Here is a 15,065-nt window from a genome sequence, read left to right on the forward strand (position 1 = left end):
TATGTGTACATAAAGACATTAAAGCAATAGTAAACATAGAACTGGGCTTAAGCCCAATTATTCATTAGACTTACTGTTAAAGTATCAATCCACCACTTCGAACAAAGAACTTCTAACTTTTCAACGAAATTTGTCATTGCTTCACAATGGAAGGGGAAAAAAAGGGCACATTTTGATTAGAGCATGGTTAAAAAAATATATGGACTAGAATGGTTATGGATCAAATTTCTTTCCTACTGAAAAAAGATACCAATCAAAACCTAAGTACATTATTCTATGCCAGTTGGGAACCCTCCTGGAAATATATAGAAGAGGGCAAGGACCCAATGCATAACTCTAATGCTCTAAATTACATAGTGAGTGTTCATTTGCAGAAGCCAGCTGGTTTTATTTTATTCTTTATGTTCAAAACTGGTTGTTTAATTGAACCAGTTTATTATTGATTATTTATTTAATTGAACCTATGCATAAATGTGTCATTTTAAGTCCATAATAGGGATGTGCAAATTGATTTGGGTACAAATCAATTTGTACCCAAATCTAGCTGATTTGGGTGATTTGTAGACAAAATAAATCACCCCTGTGGTCCATTGGCTAGATTCGGGTACAAATTGAATCATGCCTGATTTGATTCGAATCGATTCAAGATTCGGATTCCTCCTATTAATTCCCCCAGATTCCCAGCTTTTATTTAAAAAAACAAGCTAAGTTCTAGCCCTTGTAGAAGTGGAGCTATGGAGCAAAATGTGTGCTCACTATTTTTCAAGTGTTTGGATTCTTTGGTGTATAATAGCTTTCCCTTAATAAATCCCTATGAGTATTCATTACACATCTTCATTTCTTCTATTGATTTTGACTGTCTTTTCGACAGTGCCAAGTGTCAACTTTCATGTGCCAACTACACCCCACTCCCACCTGCAAGGCAGTGGGTTACTACTCAGTTTATGTTCTAGGATTTTTTTCAAGTGTTTAGGCTCTCAAGTGTCTAATAAACTTTCTCATAATGAATCTCTATGAGGATTCATTACACACCAAAGAGTCTAAACACCTCAAAAATTCCTAAAATATAAACTAAGTACCCAGTGGGTTGCAGGGTAGCTGGAACATGGGATGTCACTAATTCCCCACCAATTCCCCACCCCAACCTACAGAGCAGTGGGGTCAAAATGAACAGAAGAAATGAAGGTGTGTAATGAGGACACCAAAGAATCTAAACACTTCAAAAATCCCTAAAAAAAATAAACTCAGTGCCCTAGTGTGTGTGTGTGGTTGGGGGAGGATGTAGTTGACACATGGCAGTTGACAGTTGGCACTGTCTAATGATAGTCAAAATGAACAGAAGAAACAAAGGCATATAATCCTCATAGGGATTCATTATGAGGAAAAGTTATTATACACCAAAGATCTAAACATTTCAATATTCCTAAAAATTAAAATGAGTACCCCACTGCCTTGCGGGAGGGGGGGGTTAGTTGGCACATGGCAGTTGACAGTTGGCACCGTCCAGTGACAGTCAAAATGAACAGAAGAAATGAAGGTGTGCAATGAATCCTCATAGGGATTCATTATGAGGAAATGTTGTTATACACGAAAGAATCCAAACACTTGAAAAATAATGACTGCACATTTTGCTCCATAACTCTTCTACAAGGCATAGAGCTTAGCTTTTTTTTTAAAAAAAATGAAAGCTGGGGATGTGTGTTAGGGTTAGGATATGGCAATCTTGAACCCCCATTGTTCCCTATGGCAGAAATGTTCAAAATCAGTAAAAACTAAACAAAATCATCGAAAATCAACCAAGTGTCCCACTGCCTTGAAATTTGAGTAGTAGGTGGCACCCATGGGGACCTACCCACCACCCAGATTTGGTGCCCCTAGGACCTAGTTAAGTGGTCTGAATCATTCTGAATCCAAATTGAATCAAAGCAAATACAAATCGAATCTGGGTGATTTGGAGGGGGTAGATTTGGATACAAAACAAATCGGGGTGATTTGTTTTGAGCACAAATCAAATCAAAAAAATCGATTTGTGCACATCCCTAGTCCATAATATGAAACCTATCTGTCATTGTAATTTGATGGGATAAACACTAATTTAAAATAAATAAGGATCAACAACTAAATATACCGTGTTTGATCTTGTCCATGGGCTTCATGTAGCACTCCTGGAGCTACTAAAGTAGCCAGCTTTTTCATACCAAAGGGTGAAGAACGAGCCTCAGTTGCAGGAAGATGGTGCAAGACGCCAGTAGTCCTGTCTTGAATCTGTCCTTATCCAAGAGATGGGGAGCTGATTAAGTCAAGAGCTAAAGTTGCTCAATAAGCTTTCAGATTGTTGTCTGCTCATTGAGCTCTTTTGATCCCTGCACTGATTTGGACTGTGCTCCAGACAAATTTTTGTAGGGGAAAGTCTCCATTCACTCTTACAGAAGGTCAAAAGGCAGTGAAACTTTTCACTGTGACTAGGTTCACGCATAACCAGAGCAAACCGCTAAACCGCCCTGAGATTTTATATAGGGTGGTATATAAATGTGTCAAATAAATAAATAAAATGTCAAGCAAGCCTTGTAGTGTTATCTTCCTCTGGCACGATTCTTTGGTTAGCTTGCGGTTTTATCCTGCATGTTGCTCATGTATCTACAGTTTAACCCAGGGATCCTCAACGTTGGGCCCCAGATGTTCTTGGACTTCAACTCCCATAATCCCCAGGCTCAGTGGCCTTTGGCTGGGGATTATGGGAGTTGAAGTCCAAGAACATCTGGGGGCCCAACGTTGAGGATCCCTGGTTTTATCCTGATTCTTCACTGTCCCTAGGATTTGTTCCTGCGTAGAAGGACCTTCATAAGAATGGACTTTGGTTTTGGCCATTTTAAAACCACATTCCTTATGCTCCATATCTTTACTGTCACATAGGCTTCCTTGCAGCGTAGCGGAAACTATCCACCATTCCTTCTTTTGTAATTATAACTTTGTTATCTTCTCAAGGAGGGAGTTCCACATCAAAGGACCCTGGGTAGCTGGTGTGTAACATTTTGTACCAAAGGAAAACAGACTAACACTAAAATATGCTTTATTGGGTCTTCAAGCAATAGACTTGAAATTATCCTTTTTAAAAACACACACAGGTATTTTCCTTTCTTTCTTGCCCCCTGGGTCTTCAATCCCCTTTGCTAAGCAGGGTCCACCCTGGCTTGCATTTGGATGGGAGACTACTTGTGTGAGCACTGTAAGATATTCCCCTTAGAGGATGGGGCTGTTCTGGGAAGAGAACCTGCCTGCTTGCATGCAGAAGGTTCCAAGTTCCCTCCCTGGCATCTCAAGATAGAGCTGGGAGAGACTCCTGCCTGAAATCTCGGAGAAATTACTACCAGTCTGGGTAGGCAATACTGAGCTAGCTGGACCAATGGTCTGATTCAGTTTATGACAGCTGCCTATGTTTCTAATCCCCCCTTGTTCCTATGATCTCTGTAGGGATTCATGGTCCCTCACAATTGGGTCTTCTGCGCCTGCACAGTAAGCCACGGAAGAAGCTCTGTTTAGGCACACCAGCCCTTTAACACATAGTGATATCGGAGCCTTCAAAGGGTGCCTATAACCTGCAGTATAGCGCTTCCCTCTTCCGTTCCTTCTTGTCTGCTGCTTGCACTGCCGTGGGAAGGGTCTGCTCCTGTTTCCCTGTGAGAGATTTAGGGACTTTTTACTTGATATTTGTTTCTTTGACTCAGATTGTTTCTTGACTACTCTTTTGGCTATTACTTGGACTGTTCTATCTACTCTGTCTGATCTCGGACTGTTTCTGTTTCGGGCTTGATCCTGCCTTCTCTTTTGGCATTTTACCTCTGATTTTGACTGACTTGGGCCGTTCTTGGATTTAGCTGTGTCTACCCGAAAAGGTTTTAAGCGATGTACAACTTGTAAAGGCACTATGTCTTCCTTGGATGGCCGCACAGACTGTCTAATTTGTTTGGGGGATTCCTACAACACTAGTGCCTGTAAGGTGTGTCTCTCTTTTAAAAAGAAGACGTGACTAAGTTGGGAACTTTGTTTGAAGGCTTCTCTGTATGAAAGCATTCTTTGCCCGGGAATGCCAAGGCCAAGCTCACCATCGCCGCCTAAAACCAGGGCACCTAGCAAGTTGGCACCTTCAATGTTGATCTCGACGCTGGCATCATCAGCAAACATTCCTTCGGCCTCGGCTTCCTCTTGTTAAAAACCCATGGAAAGAGGACGTGAATGACATAAACATAGGCATGATCGTCCCATTCCTCATCTGATGAGCCCCACAAGAAGAAGGAAAAGCATATTTCCTCCAGGGCATCAACGGAGGCAAGACCAACTTGGGGTGCAGCAACCTCTGCGTAGGGCTCGGTGCCAAAGATATCAATCATGATGCCAGCGAAGATGCCCTCTCTGACATTGGCTCAGCCACCCACTTGGTTTCCCCCTTGACCTCCGTCATCAAGTGCACCAGCATCGGGATACCTAAGTTCCGCTTTCCCTTCATCGAAAGGGACCTGACTGTCGGCTCTGGCACACTGAATGTGGACCCCACTTACACCAACTACTTTACTCTCGGTATCGAAGCAGGCGGCATCATTGACACCGATGCCACATCCTTCATAGACACCAACTTATTACTCGATTCCAATGCCATCGGTGCCCGTTGCGGAGTCGATACTGAGAGAGACTACAGATTTTCATTGCCTATCTCCAATTCACTCGACGCCGGCTTCTCCCATTGTGATCTTCCAGATACCAACACCGATGCAGTCGCCATCCCATTGTTAACCCGAGTACCCAGTGACACCTTCACTCGACTCACCGGTTGTCCAAAGCTTGCTCCGTCGGAAGCTGGAAGTTGTACCTTTTGGGTACAGCAAACTCAGCTCTCTCAGGATCCACTTTTAAAGGCTTCACTCTGTTACAGGGCCTTGACACTGAAGAGTGTGAGTCCCCAAGGCCAATACCAAAGATGGGACAAATGAATGGTTTGTCCACTTCTACGCTGCAGTATCCGCCAGCTGTGCCTTGGAGGGAGTGTTACCATTTTTCAGCTTCCCATTCTCCACAAGACCCTCTGGACTAAATAGCTCCCCAGGGGCTTTTGACTCACCTCCTCTCAGGCTCAGGGAGCGTTTCCATGCCCACTCCTTATATAACTCCCCAGCCCTACCTTTATGACTTTGAGGAATACAAACTTTGGAAGACCATGCATCTTAAAGTGGTTGTATCGGACCCACTGGGTCTCTCCCCTCCCCCCCCCGTGGATCCTTTCAAAGTACCTGCTGTGCCACCCATGCTTTCGAGGCCCTCCATTGCCCAGAGCCCCTCCACCCACACCAGTATTGCCAGTACCTGCTCCAGAACCACCCTCAATTCCTACTCGTCTTGTGCCTCCTTTTCTACTGATGTTCCCTCATCCAGTTTACTCTGCCTGAGCTGGCTTCACCATCTTTCCCCTTGAAACCTGCTCCTGTGGTGCCTCTGCCACAGGACCCTAAGTCTGATGTGTCTGAGGGGCACCTAGAGACGTCACCAGATGAAAATGTGGGCAACCGGCCATTGGATTCCCCTTCCGAGGAAACCCAAATTCTGTTGGATGCAGGTTCAATAAATGGCTAGGGCCTTGGGCCTGGAAATGCCCTCACCGTAGGTTATGGTCACGGATCCCATGTACAGTTACCTAGCCTCTACATCTGTGGCACATCCCACTGCTCTGCCAATGCTACCGCCCCTGGTGGCGGCTGCTAAGACTGCTTGGTTTGCTCCGGTCACCTCTACCTTGCCATGCAAAAAATTTGAAAACCTGTATCAGATCCAGGAGACCTCTTGTCCTTTCCTTTTTAAACATCCAGCGCCCAACTTACTTGTAGTGGATTGCGCACTACACTCCAAATCCACAAGGAAAAATTATGACAAGGAGGGCCATAAACTGGACTCCGTGGTGTGGAGGTTCTATTCTTCAGGGTGCCTTTTGCTCAAAGTGGTGAATTACCTGGCCTGTATGGCCAGATATCAGCAATCACTTTGGGACAACTTGAAGGACGATGCGAACATGCTACCTGACCCCTTTAAAGGCAAGTTCCTCTCTACTCTCAAAATCGGCAAATCTCACAAGGCAACAACTAAGTACAGCCAAACATCTGACTGAGACGGAATCGAAAGTGCTGGCAGAATTTATTGTACTTGTCCGCCATGACTGGCTCCAATCTACACCACTGGAACCGGGCATGAAGGAAAAATAGAGAATCTTACGTTTGATGGAAAGGGGTTATTCTCAGACGACAGATGACATGATGGAGACAACATGATGGAGAAATTAAAGAAGTCTTGCTACAGTCTCAGTCGTCTTCATCTTATAATCAAAGGTATCGTCCAACATTCAAGCAGAGATACAAGCCTCGGTCCTCCCAAAATAGAGGGGGTTACCATGGTGGCTCTAGACAATATTCCAGGCACCCTTTCCACCAGCGTCAAACACTGGGTTCTATTCCAGATACTTCCAGGTCTCTAGGCATGATGATGGACTTCGCCACATACTGGATTTGAGAGAACTGAACAAATTTGTCAAGACCTCCAAATTTCAAATGATTTCTCTACAGTCAATTTTGCCACTATTGTGGGAGAGGAATGATTTGCGTCTTTAGACCTGAAAGACACCTACATCCATATCTCTATACAACCTCGCCACCTCTGGATGTTGTCAGACTCTTCACAGCGGCCGTTTCAGGAACTGAAGAGGAAGGCGCTATACTGCCGGTTATAGGCACCCTTTGAAGGCTCCGATATCACTATGCCTTAAAGGGCTGGTGCGCCTAAACGGAGCTAAAGATTCTTCCGTGGCTTACTGCACAGGCACAGAAGACCCAGTTGTGAATAACCTGTTTTTTCTAATCCCCCTCACAGAGGGTCTTACTTGATGGGGAAAACCTTGTTTCCTTCACAGGGAACTCCTTCTGTCTCTCTGGATACTTTGACCATTCAGCCTGGAATCTTGGCAGTCTCTCTCTGCTCATTTTTAGGGCATGTTCCATGGCCTCCACATCCAGTCCTTTTTCTCCATCCTCCTTCTGCTCCTCTCTGCCCACATATTTGGTCTTGAGAACTCTTGAGTTCCTCTTCCATCTCTCTCTCTTCACTTGTGCCTGTTTAGGGCTTGAAAAGGTCTTATCAGGCTCTGGTTGTGTTCTTTACTGGATTGGCTACTGAGGGCCTAATCCTGCAGCCACTTTGTATTCCGCCTGCTTTTTTCTGGCCAGTGACTCCTGAAAGGTCTGGTGCAGGGTCACAGTGACCTTTTTGATTGGAATTTTAATCACTCAAGCTCATCTTACGATCAGTTAGAAGTGCTTTGGGGCTGACGATGGGGAAGGAGGGTTAACCTTGTCTCTGGGTGGGTGGATCGCCTGCCCAGATGAGCAGCGGCTTCCCTGCGGCGCTCCTGCACCTTGCTTGCGTGCTCCAGTGGTCGGGTGCGGGGAAGTGCCACCATGCGGCGCCCTGCCCCCCAGAGCCCCAATAATGCACTGCGTGAGTGTGTGGTGCATTACTGGGAGCCCCCTCCCCCTCCGAGTGTGCCCGCTGCGGCTACTTGCAGAAACATGATCACTTAGCCCAGTTTTGGGGCATGTTTGCACCCAAAATCTGGGTTAAGCAGTGGGCTACTTAAGAGGGCTTGCTGCCGCATGGCTCCTGGCAGTTCTCACGTGCAGCGAAAACTGGGCTGGGCTTCCCTAGTCCAGTTTTCACTGCTCGTGAGAATAGCTTCACTGTCTGAGACAGGGGGAATTTGGTTCTGTTCAACCCCTTGATTTGGGAATTTTGAGAAAGAGGCAAGCTGTGTTTGTAGAACCTACATTCAATTTGTTAGATTTGTCTAGCATACCATAAACATACTGTTTAATACATATGGTTTGAGAGAAACATTTGTCTCTGCTTGGATATCTTTTAGCTAAGCTCTTTGTTTAGTATGTAGGTAACTCTAGGGTCTGCTTTTTACCCCAGAGTATGCTATTCACCTTTAAGCTTCCCCGCTGCATAAGACATTAAACCTCACCACATTATATGCTGGATACAGGAGCTCAACAGCTCCTTCCAATGCCTTATTAAGTCAGTCATGCTAGCATTTCATTAAGTTTCCTGGGAACTGTTGAGAATATAAGTGGAATTTCTGAAAATGATGTTAGATGGCATAATTGTTAGATATCAGATGGCTCTTAATAGAAGTAAGAAAATCTGTCTTGTGCAATTGGCATCTAAATGGCAGTGTGTAACTGTACATATGATGAATAGACTTTCTAGTTAGGGATCTCAAGCCTATGAAATATTTTCCCTTTAAGAAGTGACGGCCTTGATTGTTAAGAGCCAGGGATGGAGACTAGTAAGACATTCTCCCAGAATTTAATTTCTCTGGTCAGGTAGACCACACTAAGACTATGTGCTGTATAAGTTGCCTTGGGACTGATTTCATGTACATTTCCAGTAGACTGCATTATCTCATAACTAAATGATTTGCAACTGATTGTGTGGACTAACTCCGTGGAAAAAGATCAGGTTGGGCCTGATGTTGGTAAATATAAAAGCTCCGTCTGAGGGCACTTTATCTGTGATGGCTGCTTACACATACAACTTGTCACTTGATGTAACAGCTATTTATTACTTTATTTGATTTATATCCCACCAACATGGGCCCTCAGGGCATCTACAATAAAATAAAAAAGCAATAAAAACAACTTAACACACAAGCAAAACCTCCAATTAAAATCCGTAACTTATATCTTATTTCCAAAAGAGATTGAAATGTTATGATCTTTATGGTTGCATAACCGAAGAAACTGTGAGTGAGAGGGAGGTACTGACAGATTCAGAATAATCTACAGATAGGTTGGTTTCACAAAAATCTGAAGCGGGGCGGGAGGACACTAAAGGGAAAAAGTATCATCATACTTTATTTACCGTCTTTGACCAAAAAAAGAAATAAAAATCTTTACATAGTTAAAAGGAAAAATATTAATAGAAAGTCAGTTACACATAGATGACTAGCAGCTTTTGATTAATAATAATTACACGTAAAAATAAAATAAAATAACAGCATTGGAAAGGCTTAAGTGTATAGGCATAATTTAAAATTAACAGTAAGGAACCCAAAGCTGTATTCTAGTCTTTTGAAGTTCTTAATCTGGTGACCACATAACAGAATTTAGCTCAACATATGAAATAGTTGCATCTTTATCTGCTAATAAATATGCTACAACAAGATCCTCCGGTTGTCCCCTCGTATCATTTAACAGTGGGCTGATTAATTGAGATCTCAAGTTTTGGTATATTGAACACTTTACAAGTATGTGGGCCATGGTTTCGATCGCCTCTCCACAGGGGCATTTCCGTTCTTCATATAATAGCTTCAAATATTTCCCATACAGTATTGCAGATGGGAAAGCATTGATCCTAGCCCTGGAGAAGGCCCATCTGAATTTACTCAAAGTGATCATAAATACGTTGCTGGAGCAAGATCCGTCTTAGCATATACTTGTTTATAAAAAGATGGTAAACAAGCCTTCTCTTCCTGAATGTCTATATCGACCAATCTCTGTCGTACTAGACTGCGGGCTGTGTTCTCACTGCTCTCTAATAACAGAGTGGGTGATAGGCCGCATTGGCAAAGTTTATCTATCGTTTTGTTAGACCAAGATGCCTGAGGCTCAGCCACAAGAAGCTTTGGAATTAGCCCTAACGGATGCAGATGAAGTTTAAGCCAATAAAATATCCTTAGGAGCCAGGCTGTGGTTTCCAATTTCAGTATGCCCGCCTCCCTAAAGGGGAAAATAAACAAAACCCAAACCCACCCAAAACTGTCCCAGTATGACTCAATGGAGCAGAATGTTCATGGACTCAGATGGCACTTGACAAGAAGGCAGGCAGGGCTAATGGATTGTAGTGGTGAAGGGGAGGGGAAGGAAAGCTTTAACAGAGAGTGGGGAATTTCTCAGCTTGAAGAATACTCCTTCAAGATAGTCACAACCCCTTCTGCTTCTGAGGGAGAAAGGTGTCTAAAGCTCTTTAGTTTTCTTACCTGCCATTTCACAGCTTTGTATTTATAAGGGGGAAGGGGTTTGACACATTTAAGCTCTTAATGTGTGTGGGGTTAAGCACACACACACTCCCATAACATAAAATTGACCATATGCGTGTGAACTCTCTTGAGGAGCAGAGGGGGATGTTCCACATTAAATCTTTTAATCTGCTCATAGTTTTATATGTGCATGCATACACCCAGTCACACAATAAACTAAACGTTCACTGTTAGATATAACCTATTCCATAATCCCTTTCCCTATCTATAGGGATGTGCACAAGCCGGTTTGGCACCTCCTCTGGGAAGCACTGAACCGGCTTGGGTGCCAGTATTTAGACCAGCTCGGCGGGGAGCAATTCCCTTAAAAAGCAGGTAAGAAGCTCCTTACCTGTGGGTCCATGCCCTGCCACTGTTTTGGCAGTGGTGCCCATTCTCCAAAATACCATGCACGACTGTGGCACTATTCCCTGCAGCCTCTGCACATGCATGCCAGCCATGTGCGTGCCCATGCTGTGTAGAGCTGCAGGAAACAGCGTTGCAGCCACATGTGGCATTTCGGAGAGTGGGCACGGCCGCTGGAACAGTGGTGGGGTGGAGATCAGCAGGTAAGGAGCTCCTTGCCTGCTTTTTAACAGAACCGTGCCCCCCCTTCAGCTGCCCCAATCCATTTGTGCCCATCCTACCTTTCTACGACCTCAGCAAATATTGATGAAAACATTAAACTGATCTTTCACCAGCCATTAACTCTTGGAACTTCATAACTGTTTTTCATAAACAGCTGGAACTGAGCACCCATACCCCTTCTCCCCACAAAAATATCCTAGAAAACAGAAAAAATAAAATTTCCATGTGAAGTTTGTGAAGAAACTTTATTTGTTTGTTTGTTTATTTATTTTAGAAAAGCTTGCTACCTCCTCAGGTGGTCCCTCTTCTTCCCAGAGTAGGCTTCAAATGGGTGGGCCACTGTGCAAAACAGGATGCTGGACTAGATGGGCTTTAGGCCTGATCCAGCACAGCTGTTGTTCTGTTCTAAGTCAGACAGTAGGGATTCCTGACTTGGTTGCTAACTTTTGATTTTTCACAGGCTCGAGTAACGCATGTGCCAGGGATATAGTGCAATGTTTTGTTGCAGTTCCACACTTGTATTATTATTCAAAAACAGAGACCAAATTATTTAAAAACTAACAAAACTTTTGAACAGCACAGCAAAACAAAATAGCAGCATATAAAATATTTTCAGGTTAGCTAAAGAAAAACAGAACTGCAAGTAATGAACATGCATGTGTGAACTTGCCTTCAGGGGCCTTTGGGTGAATCTCTCATTGAATGAGTAGGTGATTCAACACGGTCACTTGGGATTTTCTTTCTCCTTGACAGAACTCATCTGACTTTAAACACTGCTTTTTTCCAGGGAGGAGCTTCCAGATACATCTTTCTAAACAAGTTCCGCAAGTTTCTTCAGGAAAATGCAAGTAACCGAGGGGTAAGTTAAGAACTTTTTGGAAGATCTGAGGATGCTCTCTTTGTATTGCTAAACAAAGGATTTACTTATACATCTGAAAGCAGCATGGTTTAGTGGTTAGAGTTTGGGACCTGGACTGAAATCTTCACTCAGACATAAATGCTCACTGAGTGATGCGGACAAATTACTATTTCTCAGCCTAACCTTACCTCAGAAGTTTATTGTGAGAATAAAGTGTAAGGCAGGGTGTGGGGGGAACTATATACATTGCTCTGAGCTCCTTGAAGGAAGACTGGGATTAAAATGTAATTAATAATAATATAATATATTTATCAACCAATGTAGCCTGTAACATGTTCTTAGCAAGTACACAGTTTATGCTGGAATTCATGGGACCTTGAAATTCTGAATTTGTGTGACCTGGGGTGGAGCCACCATTCTGCGAACAGGTTCAAAGGCCCCCACACTCAGGGGCTGTGACTGGTGCCCCAGCCATGCTCGCTGCATCTGATGTCTGACATAGGGGGTGTGGTTTCGCTCGCACATGCACATGCCCTGTTTGTAAGCAAATTCTGATTGGCGCCGTGTTCACAGCATAGCTGGGAGCGGCTCTCCCTGCTTTAAAAGGCAGAGAGACACGTTCCTGGCCAGGCTGGGAAGCTAGCGCTGGCTAAGCCATGCGGCTCCATTTTTGAGAAGCTTAGCCAGCGCCGGCTTCCCAGCCTGACCGGGAATGTGTCTCCCTGACTTTTAAAGCAGGGAGAGCTGCTCCCGGGAGCGCTGCGAATGCGGCGCTGGCTAGAATTTGCTCACAAATGGGGCATGTGCCTCTTTTGCAAGTGACCCCCCCCCCCCGCATCTGACGTCAGATATAGGGGGCATGTCTGGGGAGGGCCACTGGCAGCAGGCTGAACCGGGTCCACCGCTGGCCTCCCTTTGCCACTGGTGTGACCTTATTCTATATGGATGGACCGCAAGCTAGTTTGTGTCCTTTATAGCTATTATTTTCTGCTACAGGTTAAAAAATAATAATCTAAAACATTTCCAAGGTCGGACAAACTCTATGAAAAGTAGTATTGGTGAGGAAGGAAGGAAGGCCTACATGGATAGCAGTTTATTCAGCAGGAGTCTTTGTTTCAGGAGTGAAATCCCCAAGATTCCTTTTGTATGCTTGGGTTCAAAATTGAGCAGCCCAGTGCAAAATGTGGTGACATCTTCAGAAACCTTAATATTAAGCAGGAAAGAGTAGATGGGCAGGATTTCCAGTGGTCAGGGGGCAGAACTTCATCACCCTGCAAATTGCATTGCCCATCCCCATTGCCAGCAGAGAGAGAATACGTTATATGCAATGAATGCAAAGATGCATTAAAAATATATATTTTGCATGCCTGTGTGAAGGTTAGAGAATTAGGGGTGTTGTTGCAGAACCTTTCACAGCAGAGCACACACACCTTGGCTTAAAGGTCTCTCAGTGACTCTGAAGGTTGAGCTGACAAAATTGTCTTAAGGTCCTATGTACTTTTGTTCTTTCCTGACCTGCAGTGTTCCATTATTTAAAGTCAGTCTTTTTTTGGCAAGGAGGGGAGTGTGTTTACTGACACTTGGTTGCTAACATGCCTTGAGGCCACCTAGTTGACCCAGCATCTCCTTGATTCACAGTGCTATTGCGCTTTGGAGGGAAGCTGCCTGCCTGCATAAAAGAGGGACAAAAAGGCAGCTTTTTTCTTGTTGGGAAGTAGGTGAGAATTGATGATGGATATTGACTCTGTCAGTTTCTGGAAATGTTCTGCACTGTCTGTGAAACACTATAAGCAAGGGTATGTGCCTCACACGTGTCTGTGGGGAAAGAAGCTGAGCATGGCTCTTTTAATGGCTGTTTTTGTCCTTAGAATCTGACTGTGCTGTGCCCTCCAGAGTATATGGTATGTTTTCTGCATCGACTCATCTCGGCCTTGAGACATTACTGGGATGAGCACAAGGTGAAGAACCCTTCAGCGCTCAGCAGTGAAGGTAAGGTGCCTTCACATTAGAAAAATAATCTCCAAGGATGCACAAAAAGGAATATCTGTCTTTGTACGTGATTCTTTTTTCACCTCTCCTGAAACCCAAATCCATCATCTCTCAAGCTAGAAGATTTATTCTCCGCACCAGTGTACTCTCTAATTTTTTTAAATCCATCTGTGGAATCAGTTTTGTTCTGGGAGGCACTATCAAGGCAGTGTGTGCGCACATGCATTCAGAGTGGGGCCTTCCTGATTCAGCCTGAGCGGGATCTAAAATTAACTGAGTGGACATCAAAAAACATGTGAGCATGTTACGCACACGCAGGGGCGTAACTACTATTAGGCAAGGGGAGGCAGTCGTCTTGGGGCCCCACTACCTCGAGGGGCCCCCCAGAGGCACATCACATGATTCCCCACCTGCCCATGTTGCACCCCCTATGAATTATGTTGAGTCTCTTGGAGATCGGCAGGAGCAGAGAGTAAAAAAACTAGATTCAATGTGAACTAGATATTCACCGTATTTATAATGGGGATGTGAGTGTGAGTGCACGATCTATTGTGAAGTGTGTTTGTGTGTGTATAACCGCGAGGGGCCCATTTTAAAATCTTGTCTCTGGGCCCCCTCCAACCTTGCTATGCCGCTGCGCAACATGCCTTTAGGCTTAGATGGTACACTGCTCCCCACCCCAATGAACTATACTTTGTATCAAAGCTGATGCTTTCCCTTCCCTCACTCATATGTAACACTCACTCATAGAGGCAGAGGGAATCTAGATTCTGAAACTATCAATGAAAGGATGCAGTTTATAAACCAGATAATATTTGGTAGATATAATCTACTCGATATGATCTGCTCGATATTATCAACTAAAGGTTCAGCAAAGGCTCCACACTTTAGGAGCTCTCTCATGCTTTAGGAGCTCTCTCCCAGCACGCACATAGAGAACAAAGATGTTTAACTATTATCAATTCACACTACTACTTATTAAAGGGATTACTGTCCATCATATCTTTATTCTTGTCTGGATTCAGTTTCAGCTGATTTGCTCTCATCTATTTGACTTTAGCTGCTGAACATTGGCTCAGACCCAAGACTACTGTTGTGATAGTGGCGAAGGAAAGATAGAGCAGGATGTCATCCACACAATTATGATGCCACCCCCCCATCCTCTAGATTAGGGGTTCTCAGCATTGGGTCTCCAGATGTTATTGGACTTCAACTCCCATAATCCCCTGCCCCAGGGGACTTTGTTTGGGGATTATGGGAGTTGAAGTCCAATAACATCTGGGGACCCAAGGTTGAGAATCTCTGCTCTAGATGATCTCCCCAATTGCTTCATATAGATATTAAACAATACCCAGTGCAATAGGTCATTGCATGACAGCTCCTAAGCAAAAACTGAATACTCCTCTTCCTCTTCCTTGCTGGCAGCCCTGCTGAAGGGATTATATACAGAGTAAAGCTAATCCAAATATCCCAGCAAAGTTTTGCAGTCAGTTCTAAAGCTATAATTAGGTAATTTAC

General features: G+C 44.1%; 1 protein-coding gene across 8 annotated transcripts in view; it reads left to right on the plus strand.

The window, feature by feature from the left end:
• Window positions 1-15,065, plus strand: part of RNF123 (ring finger protein 123) — a 169,456-nt gene that overhangs the window by 42,328 nt on the left and 112,063 nt on the right. For all 8 annotated transcript variants that reach the window (XR_008316317.1, XR_008316318.1, XR_008316319.1 and 5 more), the window contains 2 exons: window positions 11,487-11,558; window positions 13,427-13,547. Coding sequence is in view for 5 of the 8 variants with exons in the window: in XM_053296836.1 (XP_053152811.1) it covers window positions 11,487-11,558; window positions 13,427-13,547 (193 nt within the window). In the remaining 3 variants the exon portion in view is untranslated. The remainder of the gene's footprint in view (window positions 1-11,486; window positions 11,559-13,426; window positions 13,548-15,065) is intronic.

The sequence above is a fragment of the Hemicordylus capensis genome, chromosome 2 (assembly GCF_027244095.1).
Source record: "Hemicordylus capensis ecotype Gifberg chromosome 2, rHemCap1.1.pri, whole genome shotgun sequence".
Lineage (NCBI taxonomy): Eukaryota > Metazoa > Chordata > Lepidosauria > Squamata > Cordylidae > Hemicordylus > Hemicordylus capensis.